This window comes from Trichoderma camerunense (genome assembly GCF_050948025.1).
Source record: "Trichoderma camerunense strain CBS 138272 chromosome Unknown V8C40scaffold_7, whole genome shotgun sequence".
NCBI lineage: Eukaryota > Fungi > Ascomycota > Sordariomycetes > Hypocreales > Hypocreaceae > Trichoderma > Trichoderma camerunense.
Genome location: NW_028145363.1, coordinates 1,765,654 through 1,788,804, shown reverse-complemented (window position 1 = coordinate 1,788,804; position 23,151 = coordinate 1,765,654). Strand labels below are relative to the sequence as shown.

At 44.1% G+C, this 23,151-nt stretch overlaps 8 protein-coding genes across 8 annotated transcripts; 4 read left to right on the top strand and 4 right to left on the bottom strand.

Annotated features, from left to right (window-relative positions):
• Positions 1-212: 212 nt before the first annotated feature.
• Positions 213-2,450, top strand: V8C40DRAFT_286942 (cytochrome P450; the record flags this gene model as incomplete). The annotated part of the gene is made up of 3 exons (XM_083222607.1): positions 213-986; positions 1,043-1,495; positions 1,553-2,450. The coding sequence occupies exons 1-3, from the start codon at positions 754-756 to the stop codon at positions 2,448-2,450; spliced, it is 1,584 nt and encodes a 527-aa protein (XP_083074556.1). The 5' UTR covers positions 213-753.
• A 1,421-nt stretch (positions 2,451-3,871) lies between these two features.
• On the top strand, positions 3,872-5,012 carry V8C40DRAFT_274522 (uncharacterized protein; the record flags this gene model as incomplete). Its single annotated transcript, XM_083220615.1, has 5 exons — positions 3,872-4,225; positions 4,290-4,389; positions 4,442-4,541; positions 4,605-4,837; positions 4,903-5,012. The coding sequence occupies 5 exons, from the start codon at positions 3,872-3,874 to the stop codon at positions 5,010-5,012; spliced, it is 897 nt and encodes a 298-aa protein (XP_083074555.1).
• Positions 5,013-6,752: 1,740 nt separating this feature from the next.
• On the top strand, positions 6,753-8,331 carry V8C40DRAFT_243424 (uncharacterized protein). The gene has a single exon (XM_083215432.1). The coding sequence runs from the start codon at positions 6,786-6,788 to the stop codon at positions 8,085-8,087; it is 1,302 nt and encodes a 433-aa protein (XP_083074554.1). The 5' UTR covers positions 6,753-6,785; the 3' UTR covers positions 8,088-8,331.
• V8C40DRAFT_243423 (tetratricopeptide repeat protein) lies at positions 8,209-12,648 on the bottom strand. The gene is made up of 10 exons (XM_083215431.1): positions 12,449-12,648; positions 12,177-12,384; positions 12,057-12,116; positions 11,649-11,957; positions 11,402-11,591; positions 11,252-11,332; positions 9,739-11,143; positions 9,178-9,678; positions 8,935-9,129; positions 8,209-8,845 (listed from the first exon to the last, which is right to left on the bottom strand). Exons 1-10 carry the CDS (start codon positions 12,565-12,567, stop codon positions 8,587-8,589), a joined length of 3,327 nt encoding a protein of 1,108 aa, XP_083074553.1. The 5' UTR covers positions 12,568-12,648; the 3' UTR covers positions 8,209-8,586.
• A 586-nt stretch (positions 12,649-13,234) lies between these two features.
• On the bottom strand, positions 13,235-15,082 carry V8C40DRAFT_274519 (uncharacterized protein; the record flags this gene model as incomplete). Its single annotated transcript, XM_083220614.1, has 3 exons — positions 13,235-14,157; positions 14,338-14,701; positions 14,813-15,082. The coding sequence occupies 3 exons, from the start codon at positions 15,080-15,082 to the stop codon at positions 13,235-13,237; spliced, it is 1,557 nt and encodes a 518-aa protein (XP_083074552.1).
• A 743-nt stretch (positions 15,083-15,825) lies between these two features.
• Positions 15,826-17,436, top strand: V8C40DRAFT_243418 (SDR family oxidoreductase). The gene is made up of 7 exons (XM_083215430.1): positions 15,826-16,019; positions 16,108-16,276; positions 16,333-16,448; positions 16,508-16,622; positions 16,684-16,760; positions 16,823-16,916; positions 16,996-17,436. The coding sequence occupies exons 1-7, from the start codon at positions 15,996-15,998 to the stop codon at positions 17,262-17,264; spliced, it is 864 nt and encodes a 287-aa protein (XP_083074551.1). The 5' UTR covers positions 15,826-15,995; the 3' UTR covers positions 17,265-17,436.
• On the bottom strand, positions 17,339-19,353 carry V8C40DRAFT_243415 (major facilitator superfamily domain-containing protein). The gene is made up of 6 exons (XM_083215429.1): positions 19,034-19,353; positions 18,873-18,986; positions 18,666-18,798; positions 17,966-18,612; positions 17,690-17,907; positions 17,339-17,616 (listed from the first exon to the last, which is right to left on the bottom strand). Exons 1-6 carry the CDS (start codon positions 19,308-19,310, stop codon positions 17,509-17,511), a joined length of 1,497 nt encoding a protein of 498 aa, XP_083074550.1. The 5' UTR covers positions 19,311-19,353; the 3' UTR covers positions 17,339-17,508.
• Positions 19,354-20,517: 1,164 nt separating this feature from the next.
• On the bottom strand, positions 20,518-21,770 carry V8C40DRAFT_209293 (RTA1 domain-containing protein). The gene is made up of 3 exons (XM_083212097.1): positions 21,402-21,770; positions 21,086-21,337; positions 20,518-21,023 (listed from the first exon to the last, which is right to left on the bottom strand). The coding sequence occupies exons 1-3, from the start codon at positions 21,586-21,588 to the stop codon at positions 20,596-20,598; spliced, it is 867 nt and encodes a 288-aa protein (XP_083074549.1). The 5' UTR covers positions 21,589-21,770; the 3' UTR covers positions 20,518-20,595.
• Positions 21,771-23,151: the final 1,381 nt, after the last annotated feature.

Sequence of the window (23,151 nt, the reverse complement as noted above, 5' to 3'; positions counted from 1 at the left end):
ACGCCCCAGTCCATATGTCTTTTGGGCAATTGGTGTTGCTTGATTACTTTTTGTGGACCTGCCACAGCCACCAGGCACAGGCCTCGATCATCCACAGTTTATTGCTATAACCGAGCCTTAATTTAGCGCAAGCAATCTCCAATTTACACCGCCGTAGGTCTAACATGAAGACAGGCATGTTTCCCTGTCCCTCCTGCGTAATCCCGTACGAACTGTGAGATCCTATGTTGCATTAAAAGATCTCGCTGATCATTAACCAAATAGAGGATAGAAGAGATGCATAAAGAACTTTAATCAGTCAGTATTATCGAGGAGAACGCCGTCGTGGCCTATTTTTAGAGGGTCTGCCCAAGAAACGGTATTGCAAATGATTGGCTGAAGTAACATATCCTACTGGTTCGTGGATCCAAAATCGCGCGCCCGTTGCACACTACCCGATGTAGGAGCATATTATGGGCAAGCCCACGTCGGACCAAGGATGAAACATACCTCTTCTAAGCACTCGTAAGATTGACGATAAGCGACGTAGTCGACAAGGAGCTTCCTGCAGGTAAGTATTCAGTTTGTGCTAATATCCCTAGAGCTTACCGTACATATGATTACTTCCCTACATCTTCTAACACACATCTCAAAAGAAAATACATAAGTGGGATCTGGCGTCGTCATTCATGCACTCACATAGCGAGACCATATTGAGTGTGAGCCATACCATTAGTGGTCTCTCACAAAGAGGGAGTATCACAGCTACCAACAATGGATATTCACACCTCTTCCTCCTTACCCCTTGACAACCTCACCGGGGAGGTTACCAGGCACTCATCTGTATATGTTGGTCTCGGTTTCTGTGCCCTTCTAGCTCTCTGGCACTATTTTGACGTCTCGGGGCACGATCCTAGAGAGCCACCTATTGTGAAACCATCTATACCACTTATTGGTCATTTCGTGGGGTTTTATAGATATGGAGTCAGTTATATGGACCGTATGAGGTAAGAACAACTGATATCTCTTGAATATGGATGTTTTTGTATACTGAATTGACAAGGCATCACACATCATGGCCCGCCTACACACTCAGTGTCATGGGCCACAAAACGTATGTCGTCACAACGCCAGGACTGTCCCATGCCGCTCTGAAGTCCAAATCAATGTCTATGGAGCCTCTAATCGCATATGTGGCGCCTAAGATGTTGGGTCTAAGCAAGGATGCAGGCCATCATTTTGGTATCGACCACACTGGCTTTTACAACGGTTCCCCAGCGCTAAGAGAACGACGTGAAGAGTTCAGTCACGCACTCGCCCCTGGTCCGGGTGTTAACCTTCCTGGCCAGATGTGCTCAGATGTAGTAGCAGAAGCTGTGAACGCGTTTGATGCAGAATGGACAACAAGAGACTTTTACCAATGGCTACGGGATGTCATTACGCTGGGCACAGCTAATGGCTTATACGGGCCAAAAAGTCCAGTGGCTCTCGATAAAAGCATTATTGAAGATATCTGGTAAGAGATTCCAAAGCTCTCTCAGGTGGTCTATTACTCATGGATATATAATTACAGGACTTTTGATGAGAACCAACTACGGATGAGCTGGGGCTTCCTCCCCAATCTCATCGCACCCACTGGTGTCCGTACTCTCAACAAAATCTCCAAGGCTTTCGAACAATTCTTTCAAAGTGGAAATGAAAGTTTCGCCAGCGATGCTGTGAAACTAGGCATTGCCACGGCACGCAAGATGGATGTCACCATCGAGGACTACTCTCGTATCGAAGTGTTTAATGTATCAGTTGCTACAGTCAACACTGTTCCCACAGCTGTTGCGATGATACAAAATATTCTTGCCAATTCGAATTTGTTACAAGCCCTCCGTAAAGAGCTTGAATCCGTTCTGACTGTCAAAGAAACTCCCGACGGTCGCCAAGCGGAGCTTGATATTGGACGCGCCGAGGCTGAATGCCCATTACTCCACGCTTGTTATCAGGAGGCTCTCCGCATTGGTTCTACACCGACTTGTAATCGAGCGGTTCTCGAAGACGTTGTACTCACCGACCCAGATACTGGACGTGAGGTTTTATTTAAAAAGGGTTGGAGAGTGTCTATACCTACATTCCTCCTGCATAACCGGGATACGTTTTGGGGTGGAGATGCTGAAACTTTTGGACCTCAAAAGTTTCTACCAGGCGGCATTGCAACCGACAGTAAAGGCAAAGTCAAGACTCAGGGATTTGTACCATACGGCGGTGGGGCTCACTTGTGTCCTGGTCGCCATCTCGCCAAGATGGAGATCCTTGCTTCTGGCGCTCTGGTTATCATGGCTCTAGACTGTGAAGCCGAGAATGGGTTTGTTACGCAGAATTATGCGTTGAATGCAGGAGCGAAGAAGCCAATCGGGTTAGATAACGTTAAGATGAGGCGGCGACCGGGCTGGGAGGATGTAGAGTGGAAGGTGAAGATTTAAACCTGTATAGTACTGTACATCTTGTTATGCTTGATAACCGAACTACACTAATAGGCTATAAATGCTTTTCTCTATGTCTTTCTTTATCTCCCTCTCCTTTCTTACCTCTTTTGCTCAGACCATTACGCTGGTTGACAAACATGGCCTTGGATGTCATCCACTGCCTGATATGGCCCATAATTAGTCAAAATACCCAAAGATCTGACATTGAGGATCGACCAATGCTTATTATCTCCAGCATCCCGGTGATTGTTTATGAACCTTCCATTCTAGTTTACGAGAACAAATGTTAATTTTTATCTCTTATCTAAAGTAAAAATGAGAAGGACGAAATTTGCGTCCTCTATTTATCCTCTGATTAAAAACAATGCTCCTTCATGAACATACAAAAGATGTATATAGCTTCAGCCACCGCGCATTCACGATGTGGCTCGTTATACTTGACAAAAGCTTTATTTCTTATTCTTACCTGCCATACTCCTAGTTCTCACATGTCTCTGCTCTAAGGATTGGAAGGCCTTCTTGAAGAACTAGCAATTTTCCGGCAACGGCGTCGGATTTCGTAAGGTAATTACTTTGATAACTCAGTCTCATATCTGTAAGAAATACTGAAACAATCACGCTCACTCAGGGAAAGCAGAAAGTGGACTGCAGACGTAGTACAAAGAACACAAAACGAAACTATTGCACAATAGTGTCAGTTGGCGTTATGATAATATGGATCAGTAGAGTGTGTTTTGGGATAGAAATCAATAACAGGACTTAATAACAAACCGAGTCCCTATATTAAAATCTAAAAATAGATAGGATTATACCATAACAGCTTTCATTAACCTAACATCCTTATCTTGTAAGACCTGCTTGTGCCACAAGGAATTTCGGTCAGGTGTGTGCTGCTATCGTTTACTTTTGTTTGAGTACTTTATAAATCCGTCTATAGCTAACAGCTACCCCTCAACCGGTGTGGTAGTACAAGTGACGTGTCTCTTGGCTTTTAGACGTCTTGTGACCCATCAGTCATAATTTACAGCCAAAATTACCCGTGCGATAACTGAGCGACCCTGCTTCCTATTACTCAATTTCTGCATGTAGTGGCAAGACGGTGTCGCAATTGGTTCGATAAGGTCGCATAAAGAGGTTGACAAATATACAAGTATGCTTAGGCGGCGAGCAAATATCCAATGATACCGCTTTAGGCTCCAAGGACAATGCATCCTTAGCTGCATACCTCATTAATACGTTTGTAAGGGGTTGTTAGTCTGAACTGTCCTTCTTCACACCTTTATAAATGTGACTGCTGCACATTAATCGAAGAATTTTTTCCAAAGTTTGAGAAAGAAATACCACAAAGAATAGAAGAATTGTGAAATTTCTCTACAAGCTAACTCCTTTCAAGCAACATTATATCAATCTGATTCAAGATGATGACGCCACTAAGCTTTGTAAAGCCTTTGGATATCTACAAATCTGAAGTACCTTACGAGTTATTTGGCTTTCCCGATAGCACATCATCCCGCATAACAAACTGTCAATACATGACCGTCAATAATATTGATATCCAAGATGTACGTACGACATCAGAGGTTCTCTCTTTGGACACCGCAGGTTTCAAGTTCATTCGCCACAAGTCAAACTGCCCACTTACTGCTGAGCACTTTGAGCGTGCTGGGAGCTCAGTCAATGGACAACCTGTCGTCCTTGCATATTTGGAAGAGACACTCGATTTGGTCAAAAATGAATTGGGGGCTGATAAAGTTCTCTGCTGTGACTGGCGTGTAGGTTGATTAACTGCAAGAGTCTTGATGTCAAGATATGCTTAACATAGTTTCTATTGGACAGTTTCGCCGTAGCGGCGCACCACCAAGCGTTCTTCCAATTCGAGATGACACTTACGACATTCGTCTTCAAGCCTTGGCTCCAGGGCTGGATATACACTGCGGTAAAACGAACCCAGAGCTTGGTGCAGAAACATACTAACAGCGAGCCATAAGACTTTTCCCATCAAGGAGGATTAGAAAGACTGCAGATGCATCTTCTACCAGAAGAATTTCAAGCTGTGAAAAGTGGGCAGTGGAAAGCCAAAATTGTCAAGTAAAACTTCCTCACCTATAAGATTCGCCGGAGCTTGGATTCTCATATACTAACGATTTGTAGCTCGTGGCGGCCTCTGAATATAGTCAAAAACGCTCCGTTGGTTATTTCAGATCGACGTACAGTTCTGCAGGACGATTTACTCGAAGTCGAGAAGGTATTGCCAGACAAGGTGGAACGAAATTTCTACCTGAAATATAAACCATACCACAAGTGGTTCTACATGTCTGACCAGGGCCCGGAGGATGTTGCGATCTTTACATCCTGGGAGGAGAAAAATGGATCCGAAACCGCTGGTCAGGTTCTCACGTCCCATTATACCATGGAAAAAGTTTCTCACATCCATTTTCTAGTTGAACAGAATTCCCACCCCATGGTGCGGCCTCTTACTTCGGACAAGATTTTCTTGAGAACCCCCGTGAAAGTATTGAAGTTCGTGTCATGGCCTTTACTGAAACATCAAAAATTTGATGATGAAACAAGAGTGTTGCTTGAGATAACTTTACAATTGTTTTTCAATAAATTTGAAATATTCAAGAGCAATTCTATTTTCACCGTGACGTATTCCTATTTTCACCGTAAGTCTCCGCGTCATCAGCTACGCTTTCCCCCCCCCGCCGTTATCGCAATTGCCACGCCCGCCCACTGAAATACAGTAATACACACTGGCGAGATAAAGCCGTTAACGATGGCAAGACTAAAACAAAGCTAAAGCTGATAACTGCAACGACTTTGTCTTTGGCATTGGCTTTGGCATTGTCATTGGCTTTGTCTTTGGCAGCATGCAGCAGCAATTGCTGCAAGCTGTATTGGAGATGCCTTCGTCTTGACTTACATCGTGATGAGCTAGGGCATCGCACTGTAATTAGGTGTGGTTCTTTAGAAGCAATGGTGTGTGTACATTAATTTCAGTAGCACGGGTCACTACAGTGAAAATAGGAATACGTTATGGTCAAAATAGGATTGCTCATATTTAAACTGAACGGACATTCATTCATATCACTTGTATTTGCCCCCAACAAGGGAACCAACCAGTATTGTCACTATACTTTTGACTTTTCAGGAAATAAAGAGAATGGAATTTATTCAAGATATTCTCTATACTACCATCACGGCTCCTTTAACTTCCTTTGTATTCTATGCGAGAGTCTATACGAAATAATTGCCGAGGCTGTATTATTAAATAATCCTCCAGAATACCGACTAAGTATTCTGTTAGCGCAAGTTGATTATGGCTGTACTTCTTAAGTTACACTTACAACAAGTTTATACAACTAGCGGCTGATGGAGTCAATCTCCTGGAAGAGTCGGATGTTTGCCCGAGTCTCTTCATTTTCGAACTTCTTAGAAGTATGTGGCTCGGCCCAGTAACTTTCGGGGACGATATTCTTCCACGGCTGGGCTCGCCCTTGAGCGTCTTTGGTTGAGACTGTTGGGCATAGGCTCCTTGTAGTTTCCGAAAAGTGAGACATGAAATCCTCGACAGATGATGCAGGAGACGCCATGATCGAATTCGTGTAGTATTGTAGATTGTTCAAAAACTTTTGTGAGTTAAACTAAGTGGAAGTAGAAGAGTGTTGCCCATAAGTCCAAAAGGTTGAGTTAGAAATAAGAAATACTCTGGAAAGATATTGTCGTAGCCGAACAGAGCTTCTGCAAACAGTAAGAGCCACCCACCATCGTATTCTCTTGCAAAATTGGAACCCGAGGTTTGTTACGATGTGATTGGAATTAACTCAATTACATATAAAGAAGCGCAGCTGGCTAATAGCTCGCTTTAGCTTTCAGCATGAGAGGGCCCGCTAGCTAATTTTTCTAAGGGTAATCCCACGGGTAACCTGTACCCAATATTTATTCTCTGCAATCACGATTTTCACCTTAAATAGCACCCTCCAGCGATACACTAATCATCTGCCGCCCGCTTGAAATATCAACGTTAAAGTTCAACAACTATTTGTTCAAGTGCAAAGGTAGCCAGTTAGCATTCAGTATAAGATATGGAATTTCCGAAGCACATCAAAGGCAACTATCAAGTTACTTATAACGAAATGATTGCAAAAAGTATGTTCATGCCATTTCGGCTAAGCCACTTCGTAGTATCAGTCTCATTTTTTTGCGGGGATTATCGGCAGCTCTCAACAAACTCCTATTCCCCCTCCCCACTTTAGTGTGTTGTATTTTTCGCCACAATTGTTTCATTAGCAGGCGAGTAAGATCTAACAACTTATAGAATACTATGTCCCCATGAACGTTGCAGACATTGTACGCCGCTTTGCGCCGGATCTGGCTCCGTTCGATTCGCTGTATAAAGACGTTCATCAATACCCTGAATTATCATGCTTTGAAGCCAGAACATCCTCCGTTATCGCGGATCATCTACGTCATCTCAGCCCGGATATCCAAGTTCACGAGACTATTGGAGGCTACGGCGTTGTTGGCGTCCTAAACAATGGCTCAGGAAAGGTTGTGATACTGAGAGCAGAGCTCGATGCATTGCCCATAGAAGAGGAAACAGGGGTTTCCTATTCGAGCAGAGAGCATATGACGGACTCGTGGGGTCGGGAAGGGCCTGTCATGCATGCGTGCGGACACGATATGCACATGGCATGCCTCATGGCAGCTGCTAAATTACTTGTCAACGCACGAGCTGAGTGGTCTGGGACGCTTGTTATGTTATTTCAACCTAACGAAGAGAACACCGGGGGGGCCCAGGCCATGGTCGATGACGGTCTCTACGACAAGATTCCTACCCCAGACATTGTTATGGCGCAACATTTAATACCGATTCACAGCGGTTCAGTCAGTCTCAAAAGCGGGCCTGTGCTTGTATCTGCTGATACGGTTTGTATCCGCCTCTTTGCCAGCAAGGGGCACACTGCCAACCCTCAAGTGACTGTTGATATTATCAGCGTGGCCAGCAAGATCATACTTCGTTTTCAAGACCTGGAACGTGTTCTTAGCGAAGATGGCTATGTATCGATTTTCCCGGAACAGATTCATGCTGGGCAGCCTGGTCTGCCATGGGTTGAACATGCTGATATTGTGTTGGATGTTAAAGCATACGACCCCAATCTGCGAATTAAGTTGCTACAAGGCATCAACGATATTGTTAATGAGGAAGCCACCTTGTCGGGAGCAAAGAAGAAACCCGAAATTACATCCAGTATCCGGGCTCCTTTGACGAGTAATGATCAGCAATTGACAGAGAAAGTCGGCGCTGCATTTAAAGAATTTTTCGGGGTGGAAAATGTGCTCGAAGACGTGCCTAGTCATCCTTGCGAAGACTTTTCAATTTTAGCGAGTGCGGTCAAGGCCCCATATCTATTCTGGTTCCTTGGGCGTGTAGATCCTGGCCAACTTGACAGAGCGCATCAGACAGACCGCTTCCTTGAGGAGATTCCCATCGAACATTCACCTGTTAATGCACCACTGATCCATCCCACAATGGAGACTGGCATGAAAGCATTGTCAATTGCAACTCTTTTCTTCTTAGGTAATTATAACGGTCAATTGTGGGAATCTAAAGGGTCTAACACCTCGGACTGATGGTTGACCATAATCAGCATCGTGTAGTCCAAAAGACGAGGATATGAGATAGGAAGGGTGGCCCAGTAGAGGATGTTGACTGAAAGAAATTTAATTCTTGAGATATGACTAAAAATGCTATAAGGCGTTCAGAGAAAGACCCGGGTCCCTAAACTGGATTCTAAACATGCTTTCTTAAGATTAACCGTGGGGTCAGATAGCCGATTCTTCTTCCTGTTCCTCTTCGTAGAATCGACAAGCAAACTAGGCATTATATTCTCTATTCCCAATTATACAAGAAATAAGGCCTCGTGACATTAGTCTACAAGCCTAGGATTTATTGTGTTGCCGTATCCCCCGCGGCTCCTGCGACAACATTCACTCACTTTCCAGAGCTACACAGTGACGCTTGTCAGCAAATAGCATCAAAAAGAACTAAGGCAATGCTTCTATTATATTTTCCAAACCATTTTTAATGTAAACCCAAGCAGCTAACAACCTTTTCCTAAATGGTAGGTATTCATCGTGACCAAAATCTAACAAACGAATCGAAATCCAGCGCGTTTAGGAGTGTTGTCTTGTCAGCTTGAGGACAAAGCCTGTGGTAAGTCTCTGCTGCCTCTTTATAAATCAGATTTTCAAGGACCGGTGTAGTATCGTTCGGAGAGCCTGTGTTTAGAGACACAGAAAACTGATACCTCTTATACAAAGCTCTCGCTAGCTCTGGACTATAGTACGATGTTGCCGAAAAAATCTTGATGGCTTCATTAAAGAAGCTCCTGGAAAAAACAGTCAGCCAGTTGTTGATTACAATTCTTTTGGTCATATGTGAATCAAACTTCAATAGTGGAGAACAGCATCAACTTACTCTGCTAGCTGCCCAAAGCCTTTGTGATTGCCAAGCTGCTCTGCTAGCTTCAACTTCATTTGCCCAACACGAAAGGAGTTCGGACCGAGACAGGCCCTAAAATTTGCTAGTGCCTTTCTATAGGCCTCTTGACTGTCTCGATGAAGCCCTAGATTCTGACATGCATTTGCAAAGCAATGAAGCGCCAGACCCAGCCTATTATCATCAGCTTTCGCCACTTCCGAATATTTTGAGGTGCCTTACTTTATAGACTCTGTGTCGTCGGGGCCAAACGTGCGCATTCTAAACTCAATTACCTTGCTTGTAAGCGCAATAGCCTTCGCATAGTTCCCCATGCCATGCTCGGCCCAAGCTAGATAGATGTGTGCGAACTGAGACATCCACGCACCAGACTTGTGATCAGGGTAGTCATCTTCTATAGCAATGCATTTTATACAATGCTCAGCAGCCTTCTCATACCTGTCTAAAAGAAGATAGGCTTGAGCTAAGCTGGTATGAGAAGTGGCAAGATTCTGAACACGTGCTGTTGAACCATCATTTAGCTCTTTGCTTAAGCGATGGTATAAATCACAATACTCGAACACTTTGTGAGGGTCCATATTCGTTTCCTCGCCATATCGTGCGAGAGAGAAAGCCGTATCCGCTAAAAGATCTTTCATGATATCTCCATGAGATTGAGAAATTGACATGGCAAGATTAAACATGGGTAGAACCGGATCATATTGCGCACTCTGCACTAGATACCTGATATATGTCAGTTCGATCATCAAGGTCTCGCGATTTTCCTGAGCGCTTAGAACTAACCACCCAGCTTCCTGCAGTAGCTTTACAAGCTTCTTAGCACTTGGAGTGGATATAACAAAGTTAGTGAGTGGCGACTCGTAAACTCTAAAAATGCTCTGAATGTGTGGTAAGACGTCGTCACAAGCACTTTGTTTGAAGTTTTCCCTGGTAAATGGTTCATCCGAGTAAGTCCAGGCGCGAGACAAAATGTCTATGGTGTGTTCGTAATACTTCTGCTGTTGATCATCGGTCATTCTACTCTTTGCAACCTCCTGAATCTCTCGATGCAAACTCAAGATTTTGGTTTCCTTCTTTCTTTTGACAAGCGACGTCCTATAAAACTCTTCCCATGCTCTGTCATACTCGTCTCCAGGCTTGGGGTAAGAAATACTCCCTTTATCCATAGAGTCCTGTTGTAGAATAAATTCAGCTATATTATCAGGATCCATGAAAACCATCGTGTTAATCAAGCCCTGTACTTTGGCGCTAAAATTCTCAAAACCCCAAACAGTGGCCAGGGTATGTCTGTATTGTTCTTGTGGTGGCAGACTTTGTACTTTGTTGAGCTCTGATAGAAGTGAGTTGTTGCCATGCCGGTTAAGAAATTCCTCAATAGTCATTGCGTTACGACGAATTCTGGTCGCAATTTGTGAAATAGCCAGGGGAACGTTACCAATCCTATTCGCCAGGGATAGAGAAGCATGCGAAGGTGTTGCGCTCGGAGCCTCACCCACAAGGCTCTGTAAGAGTGCAGCACACTCGTCACTTGACATTGGAGGAAGATCAATTCCCTGGTCTGCTAAGTCCGATTTGGCTGTGGGATCCCGGGACGTTATAAGGATGGAACCACTGGAGCCGATAGGCCAAAATTCTCGTAGAATGCTAATATCATCAGCGTTATCAAATATAAGGAGCCACTTCGCCGGTGTGGAATCCAAATCGGTTAGTGATGCCGCTTTTCGCATTGCTCTCTTCCGTGGGTCGCAAAACCATTCCAGGACCTTGTCTCGGCTGATAGCTTTGTTTCCTTGGTCGCCTTCTTCGACGAGATCAAGGGCCTTGGCAATATCTTCAAAGCTCTTGTTTAACTTCATGAGTTCATCAGCCTGGACCCAAAATATCGCGTCAAAGTCTGATTCCCTTGCATAAGCGTAGTATGTGGCGATCTGGGTTTTGCCAAGGCCGCCAAAGCCGCAAAGCGAAAAAGAACGCAGTCCAGAAGAAAGGTTGGCGCCATTGGGAAGCAGCGCTTGATCAATCTCTTTAATAATGGCTGATCGACCCACAAAGTTGCGATTTTTGTCAATAGCCTTCCGAACATAGCAGGGCATTTTCGGAATTCTTTTCTCAGCAACTACCAGTTCCCAACTTTCGGAGGATCCCGAAGCCTGAGCATTAGGATCAGATGATCTAGATGGAGTGAATTCTGAAAAAATGTGAGCGAAAATGTGTTTGTTCGTTGCAAAAAGGAAAAGAAAAATGCAAACGTAAGACAAAGTATTGGAGAGACATTGAAGGGAGATAGACAGCTCACCTCCAACTGCGGACTCTGTATAGGACTCTGTGCTGGCCCAATAAGAACCTGAGCGGCCAAATAAATCTATTTGATTTGGCACTTTGAGAAACTCAACTGTTAGATACAAATAAAGTTTAGTAATTTCCAAATCGGGATGAGAATCCATACCTGTCATTATGATTGTACCTGAATTCGGCTGCGATCGGATTTGGATAGAAGCACATATATGTATTAACCTTGAGATCTCATTGCATAAATCATGGCCATGAGGAAATTGAGATATCCCATGGAAATCTGTTGGCGAGCAAAATGAGGTTTCGTCTCTTATGTTGAGCACGGCCAAACCGGCTCCTAACAACTATACACTTCAACTTAGACCTTTGCACAACAGGCAGATTGACATCTCCTTACATACCAGTGACTTTTTAGGTGGAAAAGCCCTGACTTTCGTCGGTTTGCTCTCATACACGGTTAGAATCCTGCTGCTAGAGCCTAATCCGCAGAATTTCATTGATACGTCGGCAATTAAAGGAAGGAATTCCTGTTTTGAGCTTAGATAGGAATTGTTGAACCGTCCGTAAACCTCTAAAATTGTGTTCAAATTGGACCATAAATCTCGGCGATGTTCCGTTAGTTGAGGTACTCCCAGAAACACAATTCCTTGATGCGCTAAACAGATCTTCGTAGATATCGAAGTGTCTTTTAATTCCATCGTATGGAGCGCCTATGATTTCTTTTTAGAATCTCTTCATAGTTTTTTTCGATAAGATTCTTTTGGCAGTAAGGGTCAAAGACCTTCAAGGGTCTCCACTGGTCAACATACCCTTTTTAATACAATTCCACCCAACCCATATGCGACAAATACTAGGGGGCGAATTGTTGTCTATTCAAACATAAGTGCCGAACCACTTCGTAGATGCTTAGGATCATGGATAACGCCTACCACATAATCCAATGTTTCCTCCAAGGCGTTGACTAGCTCATCACCAGCCTCAACCAAAGAGTGCCAAACTGACTCTGCCTGATGCCTAAAAATTTGGGAAAACTGAAAGACACGCGCATGAGGGACAGTATTGCGCAAAACTTCAAGCAATGAAGCTATCTGATTTTGCTTTTTCTTCTTTAATTCGGAATCGGGAAGGATGATTACACTCAATATTCGTCAGCAAATGCAGCCGCTGTTAAGTTTACACTTGGTATACAGACGTGGCTTACTCGATGCTTGATGATATTCCACGATATACTAGAGCAGAGGTCGAGCTTGGAAAAATATTTAGTCGCTGAAGAATTGGCCCATCGACTTTAGCACTAGTCCATATCGTTTTTGAGTCCATTTCCGAATTTTGCAAATATATTGAGCAGGAGTTCAACTGCACTTGAATGTTGACGTGTAAGATACACCATCTAGAGCAAGGTGAAAATTGGATTGATCAACTTGGCATGAGGCAGGGGGTGGGGTGTTTTTTGCCAGCCCTGGTGCTGCATGTTGGTAAGCGGGTGCTTGCCTAGCCCCTTGCCCCCCTCACCCGACCCCTCCTCAGCGATCCCGACTTTCATCCAATATCAAAGATACCCCATATCGATCTCTGCTGAAAATCTGGGCTTTGAGCATCTCTCCACTGAGATTAGAGTTTTTTCTTTCATACTCTGGTTTGAGTTTCTCGTACGGAGTCTCTGGTAGCTCTTCTTATCTAAGGGGAATAGGTTCACACAGGTTTCCATTCATACAGTGTAAGAGAAGTGTAACACTTTCATGCAAATTCCAAATGCACGGACTGAAAATATCCGGTTTGAGGTGACACTCCGACATTCCAGCATGCCTAACAATAGATACAGTTTTACAAGTACATACCTACGTCGGAGAGACTAAAACGTGGGCGCCGGCTATTGGTAGCTTGCTTTATCACAGGCGGAGTATGGAGGCCCAAGACCTAAATGATTTTTAATATCGTTATAGCTCCGTACATCTCAGATCACTAAATAGCAGCATAAGCTCTTTCATTATGAGAAAATAGAGTGTAACGTATCCAAATGCCTCCGACCACACTTTGAGAGCGCCACAAGCAAAGCAATCAGTAAGAAAACAGCAACGGTAAGCAACGCCGCCAAGCCTTGTTTCACCGATAAATTTACAAAATTCATTCCAAAGATTGATGTTACGAACGATAGAGGAGCGAAAAGGAAGACTAGTTTGGTTAGTAACTTGACCTCCTCAGCTTGTTCAATTCCCCTTTGTGACTCGCGAAGCGCGGCGCCGTTTATGATGATATCTGTTCCATCTTTGCATCGAGCCGCCAGCCTCTGGCAACGACGCAGAAGGCAGCGGTAGTCTTCCAGTAGTTCTATCTGCGTGGCGTCAATTGCACCACTCAGCTTTTTATTTCCCATACCACTTTTGTTATTGGTGGCACTGCTTTCCATATTCATGCTTTGATTCGTATGCTGGGGAAAGTTGCTAGTTGGCTGAGGGCTAAGCCATGCGGAAACACCACTTTGAAGAAACCATACAACCTCTTCTAGATACGCCGAATGCTCGTCGAGTACGTTCTTTATGAACCGCAAATCTTTAAGAGATAAGCCTTCGTGCCGATCTAAGTATGATGCGCGGAGGGCATCTTCGACACGACCCATGAGCATATTCACCATCTGATTGGAGCTGCAGGCGCTATGACGAAATATATCGCCTAGAGCATACAGTGGAGAGGCGCGCATGAGAGCTACTTTTAAGCTCTGACCATACTGCGAAGACAGATGTCGTGAGCTCTGAGTAGTGCTCTGTGTTGCGTGATGAGGATCTAGAAATAGTGCACTGCTGCTAGTTCGACCAGGACTGACGCTTCGGCTAGAAAAGTGTAGTGCGGCTTTGGTCGTGGGCTGGATGATGGGCGTACAACAATCCGGAAAGCAATCCCCGGTTGACTTTCCTATGTCAAGCCAGATAACAACTATTTCCCGCGTTGAGATAATGTTTAGCACTCGATGGTGAGCCTGCTGGGGAGGGAGACTGATTAGGCGATCCGGTCAAAACCGTATATGTTGTAACAAGCATGGGAAATATTTGCAATGTATGGTAAAGGAAGAAAAAAAGACAGTAGAATACGTACCGGCCCACCCGCCATTCTTCGTAACTAGGGTACAAGATGTGTACTGCTCAATAGAATATATGCTCTCACTATACTCACTATATGCGTGGAGCTGTCTCCTGATTGACTCTCCTACGGCCCCCTGGCGCTCGAGATTGACATGATGGCTCCAGACTTCCCCCCAGCCATCCACGCGTAGGCTGTCAACGCGCTCTCGGGTAATAGGAACATCTCGGTTAAAGATGGTGCTGACCCGCAAGTGAAATGTGCGCTGACTGAAGCTGGGCAGTGGTGGAAGGTCGTGGTATTTCCGATGATGGAGGAAGCTTTGGCTTCGCCGCCAAAACTCGGGATCTATGCGGAATGTTCCCCCTAGGGTCATGACCTATTCTCTGGAAGGGTAGCCATTGAGGAAAATGAGCTGTGATCGGTCGGCATTAATTTACGGCCCGTCCAGAAAATCTTTGGGAGTTGAAAGCTCGCGTCTGCTGGAGACCTCCGATTGTTGTCTATCAGGCAATATAACCTTCTGAAGGTCGATAACAGTAACGTAGCCAGCTGTGGTCGTTTGTTCTGCTATTATTGGAGTTGGATCGGATGGCAAATTTGGGAGCGGCGAAGGGTGTAACAGGAGAGCAAGATCACGGTAGTGAATGCCACACAGTAGGTGATCATCCTGTGAGCGTTCAGAAAAAGCTTTTACAGCTTCCGAGTATGCATCCGCCTGGTTCAGTAGCGCTTGATCAAGATCGTGATTGCCGTTCATGGTACGAAAAGTGATGATAAAATTACCTACCTACTTACTATGCTCTCTCCACAATGTCTCAAGGTGGCCGTGTACCTTTTAAGTTACTCGCACCATTTTGTACTAACCGTTGACTCTTCAGAATTGAGCCCAAGCGGAAACATCAAACCAAACTTGCCAAAAGGATGCGCCCTTTTTCGCAGCCAAGGCATTGTTTGACCGCAAAACCAACCATCATTGCACAAATTATGGTGGCTTGTACGAGTCGATACCTTGGTTATAAGCGCCCAAGAATCTCTAGAGGTGCACCGCAGCCCATCGTGGGACTGTTATTAGGCCAGATGCTAATTCTGGCAATAGGCTTTCCAACTAGTGGTTTCCTACGAACATCAATCCGGTCACACCTTTGCGCGACTGCAGCGTCGCATTGTTTACCCTTTTGGATTATGTCTGCCTTGGAATGTAACGCCGGTTAGGTATCCAATGAGAGAGTAATGCCAAGAATAATGATATCAGAAAATACGGAGCACCATGCAGATGCTGTGGCACATCTCCATTCAATACAAATATTTGCAAAGTATAGGCAACACAGAGCTCACGACATCTGTCTTCGCAGTATAGTCATATCAGAGTAGACAAAACTTATTCATACCTACCTTAGGCACACATCCAATAATCGTTTGGGTGGGTGTGATATAATGGATGGTAAGTAATTTCGGATTGTGTAACCAGGTTCAGTGGCTCGGATTATCCCTTGCCAATCAATTTGACCGCCTCATTTTGCATAGGACCATGCAGATGTTCGGTTGTAACAGAACCCGAAGCTTTTGAAAACTCCTAAATCTGCTAGTAGATATCCGTAGGGTGCCTGTACGCAGTACATCAGGGCCGCATGCCATGAAACATGGCCCAGGCGTAAGGTGCGGGGAAGTAGATGTTGCTCAGACCACCGCGTCAGGTAGGCATCTATCTACAAAGTTGGGTCGAGACCCTTGGCGGCCTGAAAGGAAGGAAAGTCCTCACATCTTAATTACTGAACACCCCAGAGCCTTGTTCCAAGCAATTCGACTTTCATCTCCGTCAATGAGGCCATCAACCCAGCGGCTCAACGTCTTGCTCTACTAGTGAACCTTTTAACACTTCCAGGTCGTCTCATCAACAGAAGGGATTTCCATAGTACTCTCCCAACAATGCAGCGTACGGTGCTTGTAATAGGTAAGGGGCTATAGCCACATTATTGCTGAACATGTCCTGATTACCTGTCATGGCAGGTGCAAATCGGGGGATTGGCCTTAATCTAGCACGCGCTTTGGCAGCTCGTAACTGGAATGTCATCGCTTCGGTACGACCACAGACCATAGAAATGAAAGATCCATCGGTTGAAAAGGTCTGGATCTCCGCTCTCAGAACTATCGCTGTGCGTATGGAGTCTGACTTATTGAACAGATCAAGGCAGTTGCTTCGAGCATTCTCGAAATCGACCTTACCAACCAGAGCACGGTGGCGAATGCTGCTGAAAAATTTGGCAGTCAACCCTTGGATGTGCTCATCAATGTTGCGGGTATTTTTCACCTAGTATTTCTGGGGCTTTAGATGCACTGACTAGTTTTGCTTCATACTAGGACTTGGGCCTGAGCCTCAAATGTGGTATGAACACACCTCTGAAATACTATCGGAGAAGTTTGCTGTGAACACTGTGGTATGGGATGCGAATTTTTTCGGATCTATCAAAAGCAGAGTATAGTACTGACCAGAGTGCAGGGACCTTTCTTGACCTCGAAATACTTTTACCCAAATTTAAAGACGGCCAAAGGGTCTATCATCAATATCTCCTCTAATAAGGGCTCTATGTCAGGTAAGTTTCCAATTTCCACGATCAACAACAGCATGAGAGAAAACAAAATCAACTCGTTCTGAATCATTTCACCTTCCAGAGAACAATGGCGAGGATCTCGGGTACCGGTTGTCAAAAGTAGCCCTTAATATGATGACTATTACTATGGCTAGGGAGTTTGAGGAGCATGGCGACAATATTGCTGTGGTAGCAATTAATCCTGGCTATGTCGCAACGAGAATGACTAACTATCGATCAAAGAATATTATGGAAGAATGCATTGCTGGAATTGTTGAAGTAGTCGAAGGTCTTGACATGACTAAAACGGGTACTTTCATTAATTGGAACGGCGAGACACTTCCTTGGTAAACTTAGAATATAGAAATGTGTATCTATATGTGTTGTTGGCGACACTCAAGTCTAGCTCAACGCAGTATCATGTTGGATTTTAAAAGGGAGAATGGTGAAGCCATTAAATCTTAATCGAACGAATATACCTTCATGTCTATGGGCCACTAAATAAAGAACATATAAACACAGGCCGGCCACATTCCATCTCTGTCTGTTCGGTTACATAACAGCATTCGCAGCGAATTGTTGGAGAAAGCATCCCTTATCTTCCTTCACTTCCGACTGGAAGTGATGTTGTAGATAATACCTCGTCATGTGGCTTTTCCACATGGATAAAAATTGTTACAATGAAACAAAGAAGAAAAAATATCTTTTTTTATTTGAAACAAAAGTTAGATGCGTCATAATCTTGTACAAGACATCGAGTAGGAAGCTGAACTTACCCCCGCTATGAAAAACGGTAGACCCGTCACTCGACCATCATAACCTCGCCCCATGCGAAGCAGGAATGCCATGAAAGGGCTGCTGATTATCTTCCCGACTGACTCAAGGAACGCTGCACTGGTGAACAGCATTGCGAACTGTGAAGGCTCGATAAGAGACGACATGATACCTTGCAGTGATGGTTCTACTCCTTCACCCACCCCACAGAAGAAAAGTTCTGAATATTGAGTAAGTCACTGACCTGGTTGGTTCAGAAGAAACTATTTTCAGCATACCTATAATGAAAAGAGGTATGCTCCATGCCCACTGAATAGAACAATATGCTGCTGCCAGTATGGTCAGATTTGCTCTTACAAGGACCAGATCCGCAATTTGTGAAGATCCTAAACGGGTCTGAAGAATCCGCGAGCATAGAGGAAGAACGGCTCCGATTGTAAGCAGCGCGCCCAATGACTGGGCGCTAGTGAATGAAGCAGTCTCGCCATATGTTAGATTGAATTTCTCCGAAGCATATTGGATAAAGAAGGTCTCGCTATAGAATCCGACTCTTTTCAAAAAGTTGCAAAGCAGTAGGATGAGAATACTTTGATTTGTAGCAATACTGAGTAAACTTTGACGAGTATGCGTCCAGGAGTTGATATGCGTATTATAGGTAGGCATATCACATTGGCCTGGGCTCTCCGTTAACCTATTCTGTCCGCTAAGTAAAGGTTCATTCTCTTCAGCTGTGTGAACACTTAATGGCGTGGGCGTCTCATTTAATGGTGGTATAGTCCATATTGTAGTAAGAAGAAGGCCATATAAGATAATCGACAGACCAAAGGGAAGCCACAAGTTTCTCCGAAGCGCCAAAGATGTTAGAGGTGGTGCAACTATATTAGCGATATCCATGACCAGTGCCAATAAGTAGAACAGTCTTGTTCTAACGAGCGTCAGAATGTCTAGCTGAGGTTTCTACACACATGGATTAAGTACCTGTTTTCTGGTTCGGTAACCTCAGAGACAATGGAAAGTATCACAGACTGGAATACGTAAGATCCGCCTCCGAGAAGATTTCCTAATGGAGAAAAGAGAAGACACGCCGATGGAAATCGGTGATACTGGGTGGCTGTAATCTGTCAGTTTATTCATCCCTTATGCTCGTATCTCCGAAGAGAGCGCCAAAAGCCATTAAAATCTTACCAAATGTAAGCAATCCAAGTGTACTAATCACGCGGCCTAGACATGAAATCGCAAGCACAGTGCGTTTACCGATCCTTCCTGCCAGATGCCCCCAAAGAAGCGCCGTACAGATTCCTTAGATAGTCAGACATAATCTTCAGCTAAGGAGCGCGTGAACTCACCTGGGAGGCAATCGATGGAGTAAAACCAGCCGAGCAAGAAGATGACTTGATCTTTCACTGGTTCAACTTTACAAAGCAGCCCCCGATCATGACCCACGTCGACTGCAGGGTTGGGGTGCTCGCTATAGTAACGACCGCAGACAGAATATTCAATCACTGCCACAGTCGGGGCGGCCAATAATTGGTTTGTAAAAAAATGCATAAAAGTTAAAATGAAACCAATCAATAGAATTTGATACTTTGGGCCGCTATGAGAGCGCATCGCGAAATAATTCATACTGGCTGTATTGTTAATTTTGCTGAGATAGTTAGTGAGCAGGTTGAGGTTTGCAAGAATGAAGAATAAACGCCTTCGGAACAAATAAATAAGGTGCCCATTGCTTGGATGACTAAGTCCTCTACGGCCCCCGCCTTATATCATGTTCAGGAGAGTCAGAATTGTGATGTTGGGGCAACAGGTACCACCAAGGTACGAGAATATACCTCTTTGGCCGACTAACAGAGGGGCCGTGAAACCTTCCGGGTTCCCATACTCCAAAAACAAAAAACATTGAAGGAATACGGTTGCAATAAACTCGTATAAAAGCAGGACGTCAGGAATATATATAATCAGGTTATTCTGATAGAAAAACCATCGCTAGATATATTTGCTCGACCTAGACTAATGACTATGCATAGATTCACAAAATCACATTCTATCCCTTTCTGCATGGCTTTGGTGACAAGAGTTTGTGTTGCCTATTAGGGAGGTTGCGTGCATTTTTATGCAGCCAGACTACAGGGCCTCATTATGATTCCCCAACCTCCCACAAACGTTTGCTCCCTTCGCTGTCCCTCAGCCATTTGTTTGTACGCGGATTCTGTCTTGCCAAAGGACCAAAGAATTTGTCAGTTCTAGAACTCGCTACTTCTAGGTTTGTAGCACAATACAGAGGAGTGAGGGCTCCATGTAAAGGAGTGTCACTAGATCCTATCTTCGTAGCCATTCACATTATAATCCCTAACATAAACGGATAATGATACTGTAGAGTAATATGTAGAGGATCAGGTAATTAAGCCAAGTAAAGGGGCTCAGGTTTATGCGTTTCAGTTACTTGTAAGCTATAGCAACTATTGAAGAAACTTGCATTGTGAATACTAGCCTGCTTAGAGTAACCATAAAGTTTCCTTTGCAGCCATGTAAATGGTTGATGGAAATAACGTTTGACAGTATGTACTAGAATTCGTAGCCGGATATGCTTACAAAAATTCTAAAATACCCTTGTTTCTCGTCATATTGATATCATCGACATCATTCCATTGACTACTATCAGGTTCAATTAATGTCAAATCATTGCTTACGTTGACAACACAAACTCGACTCTTGCTGTCACAGTTTGATGTAGTATATAGAAGGAGTGGAAGAAGGCTGACGGCAAAATCGTGAGGTTACAGGTAATTTGTTTGCTACTGGGTTTCAAATCCATTAATGGTAAGTTTGTATGGTGCTGTCATGACTTCAAAAGTGCATGTCGAACTTTCTGCTCTAGTAGCTCTATAATTTAATCTTGGACTCTATAAAATTAGATCTCGTGCATTGAATTGTTGTAAAGGGCCTGCTTTTGAAGGAGAGGGCTCATTTCTCCGGGATATTTCCAAAGAAACCAAGCAACAACCAAGAACATTGGCAGGGCGTCCAGACAATAGACAAAAACCTCTGTAGTCAGCAAGTATCCATTACTGCCCTGGCAATACTCGATAAGACGGAAGATATTTCGAATGATGATAAGCGCACTTGCAACATAGAGTGCGTGGAGATAGCTTCTCCATTTTATGTCGGCCTGGTGACTTCGTGCGGTCGGAGCTAGCAACATTCGACGGTGGAATATAAGTGCTATGACAACAAAGAGTCCAAACCACAGAAGCTGCAGCACCAGGCCTCCAATGATTATATTATTTCCCGCATCGAATTCGGCCTTGTTGGTCTTGGCAGAAGCTAGCATACCGCCTCCTATTCTGATGTTAGATATGTCTCCCAAACGGTGTGCAATATGGCTTGACTTTAAAACCTACCACCAGCAAGAAGAAGAAAGCAGATCACATCACCGCAAACAAATATCTTGGTAAGCCATGTTCGCTTTATAATCGCATGTTTTTCTCCATCAACAAGCTCAATAATTCGTCCAAGTGACATATAGACCGATGCTGCAAATAAGGCTGGAGCGAGTAATATGAATAGTGTTTGGACAAGATATGGTGTCTCGGTCCAACATCCAGGCTTCTGCTCTGCTGAAACAGCCCTGCCAACGAAGCCAACAAACTCAACTATTCGAAGCGGTCAGCTACTTGCAACTTCCTCGGGCAGTATCATTTCTCTCGGGTTATGTACATAAGCAACCAATTACCAATGGCGTTAAAAACCATGCTCTTGCTCTGACCATTCGAAAAGAATGGCCGGCTAGTGATAAAAAGAAGAGTGCACTGAAAATCCCTGCAGCCGCAAGAGATGGGACATATTTATAATAGGAATATGATACGTGCTGCCAGTCCGCAATACAATTGTCACTGGAACTCATTTTGAATTGTTGCAAAAGAAATATTATGAATGACAATATAGTATCGAACAGGAGAAACGAAGGTGACTGAGAGGTAACGAAGCGAATGTCGGCGCGTAATCTAATTAAAAATCATAGACACGCATGATGCTTTTAGAGTCTTAAATATGTCACAATGGAAGGCTTTCCCCCTTTTCAAAAAGGCTGTGCTCTCAGATTTTCCAATCTTGAAACGCGCGTCTTCCAGAGGTATCACCTAGCCGCGCCAGAACACGTCGGGATTCGGGGCAAATCGATACTGCGTGTGGCCTGTAGACAGCTCAAGAACCCCGGGATAAAATTTTACGCGTTTCCATTATTTAAGGACAGCCTATAAGAGTAGATTCCTAGCTCAAGATAGTGCTAAGTTTTAGGTATAGGCGCATCTGTTGTTTATCTGTCCCTTGAATTGGAAATAAACGCTGACATCTGGATAGAGGCGCAGTCAATCTGTCCCCACATAGACGCATTAATACGAAGTAAACTGTAGTATTTATTGCGAAGCCACATTGATTAATGTGAGCTGTAATCTTCGGCGCTTGCAATTAGTTATAGCAGCAATATTTCGGATGTGTAGTGTTGAAAGATATTTGTAAATTGCAGAGAACATCGTCGGAAATTATCCAAATCTCCCATGAGAGAAGGCACTTTGCTTTTGGATCATGAACATATTTTCCTCGCGATGGACTCACTCAACTTGTAAAGTCTTTTCCATTTTCTTATAGGCCATATTCAGGTATAGTTAAATGAATCAATAACTATCCGTCATCTGCGGAAGGGTGAAGAGGTCGACTCTCCCCAATCAGGTAAAAGCTTGCCGGTGCACGGGTTTCGCTTAAGCGGAATTCCTAAAGCCAGTTGTTCTCAAAGAGTATAGGGTATCGGAGGCCTCGTCATGGTGTTTGTTGACAATACTCTTTGTCCTTTAACAGCCGAGTCGGTATATATATGCCCGATAAGAAAGGGGAAAAGGCAGTTCGAGAAGTATCAGTTTGGCAAGAATGGCTTACAGCTTACTCATTCTCCTGCATCTCTCCGAATGCGGTCGGCTACCTAGTAGTAAATACTCCGCACTAGTGGAACGGTACACTCTGGATTTGCCATCATTTTTCACATCAGCAGATGAACAACCGCGTATTTGATTCCGTATCAAAGGAACGTAAAAATTGAAAAGAATTTGTCGGAAAGAGGTTCATAATTACAAATATTCTATTTTAGATACTTATGTAATAAGTGTGTCATCATAAGATCCATATCTTAGGTACCACAATGGCAAGCCAAGTCTGCTAAAACAAGCGTAGTTATCTGCTTACAATGTCGCCACCCCATGAGCTGCCTGACGATTTATCGTCTTGGCTATGAGCCTAGAATTTCGTTTCATATTTTAACCCTTTGATTTACATTATATGGAGTAGTGAATACCTGTTGTGACCTCTGACCAATACGTTAATTCACTGGTTTCTTTATCAGCGCATGGTATTGTCTTGCCGTTTATAAGCACTTGGGAGATATCTCTACGTGATGAAGCTATTGTCGAAAGATCCT

Coding starts and splice junctions, on each gene's coding strand:
- V8C40DRAFT_243415 (XM_083215429.1), bottom strand. CDS start 19,310: ATGAATTATTTCGCGATGCGCTCTCATAGCGGCCCAAAGTATCAAATT. Junction 18,799..18,872: donor ACTTGGATTGCTTACATTTG/GTAAGATTTTAA, acceptor GACAGATTACAG/CCACCCAGTATCACCGATTT. Junction 17,617..17,689: donor TACCGTTTTTCATAGCGGGG/GTAAGTTCAGCT, acceptor AAATAAAAAAAG/ATATTTTTTCTTCTTTGTTT.
- V8C40DRAFT_209293 (XM_083212097.1), bottom strand. CDS start 21,588: ATGAGTTCCAGTGACAATTGTATTGCGGACTGGCAGCACGTATCATAT. Junction 21,338..21,401: donor ATTGGTAATTGGTTGCTTAT/GTACATAACCCG, acceptor CGCTTCGAATAG/TTGAGTTTGTTGGCTTCGTT. Junction 21,024..21,085: donor CTTTCTTCTTCTTGCTGGTG/GTAGGTTTTAAA, acceptor ACATCAGAATAG/GAGGCGGTATGCTAGCTTCT.
- V8C40DRAFT_243424 (XM_083215432.1), top strand. CDS start 6,786: ATGAACGTTGCAGACATTGTACGCCGCTTTGCGCCGGATCTGGCTCCG.
- V8C40DRAFT_243418 (XM_083215430.1), top strand. CDS start 15,996: ATGTTGCTCAGACCACCGCGTCAG. Junction 16,020..16,107: donor TGCTCAGACCACCGCGTCAG/GTAGGCATCTAT, acceptor TGAACACCCCAG/AGCCTTGTTCCAAGCAATTC. Junction 16,449..16,507: donor AAGATCCATCGGTTGAAAAG/GTCTGGATCTCC, acceptor CTTATTGAACAG/ATCAAGGCAGTTGCTTCGAG.
- V8C40DRAFT_243423 (XM_083215431.1), bottom strand. CDS start 12,567: ATGGACTCAAAAACGATATGGACTAGTGCTAAAGTCGATGGGCCAATT. Junction 11,958..12,056: donor GTGGAATTGTATTAAAAAGG/GTATGTTGACCA, acceptor AAGAAATCATAG/GCGCTCCATACGATGGAATT. Junction 9,679..9,738: donor CTACTGCAGGAAGCTGGGTG/GTTAGTTCTAAG, acceptor GACATATATCAG/GTATCTAGTGCAGAGTGCGC.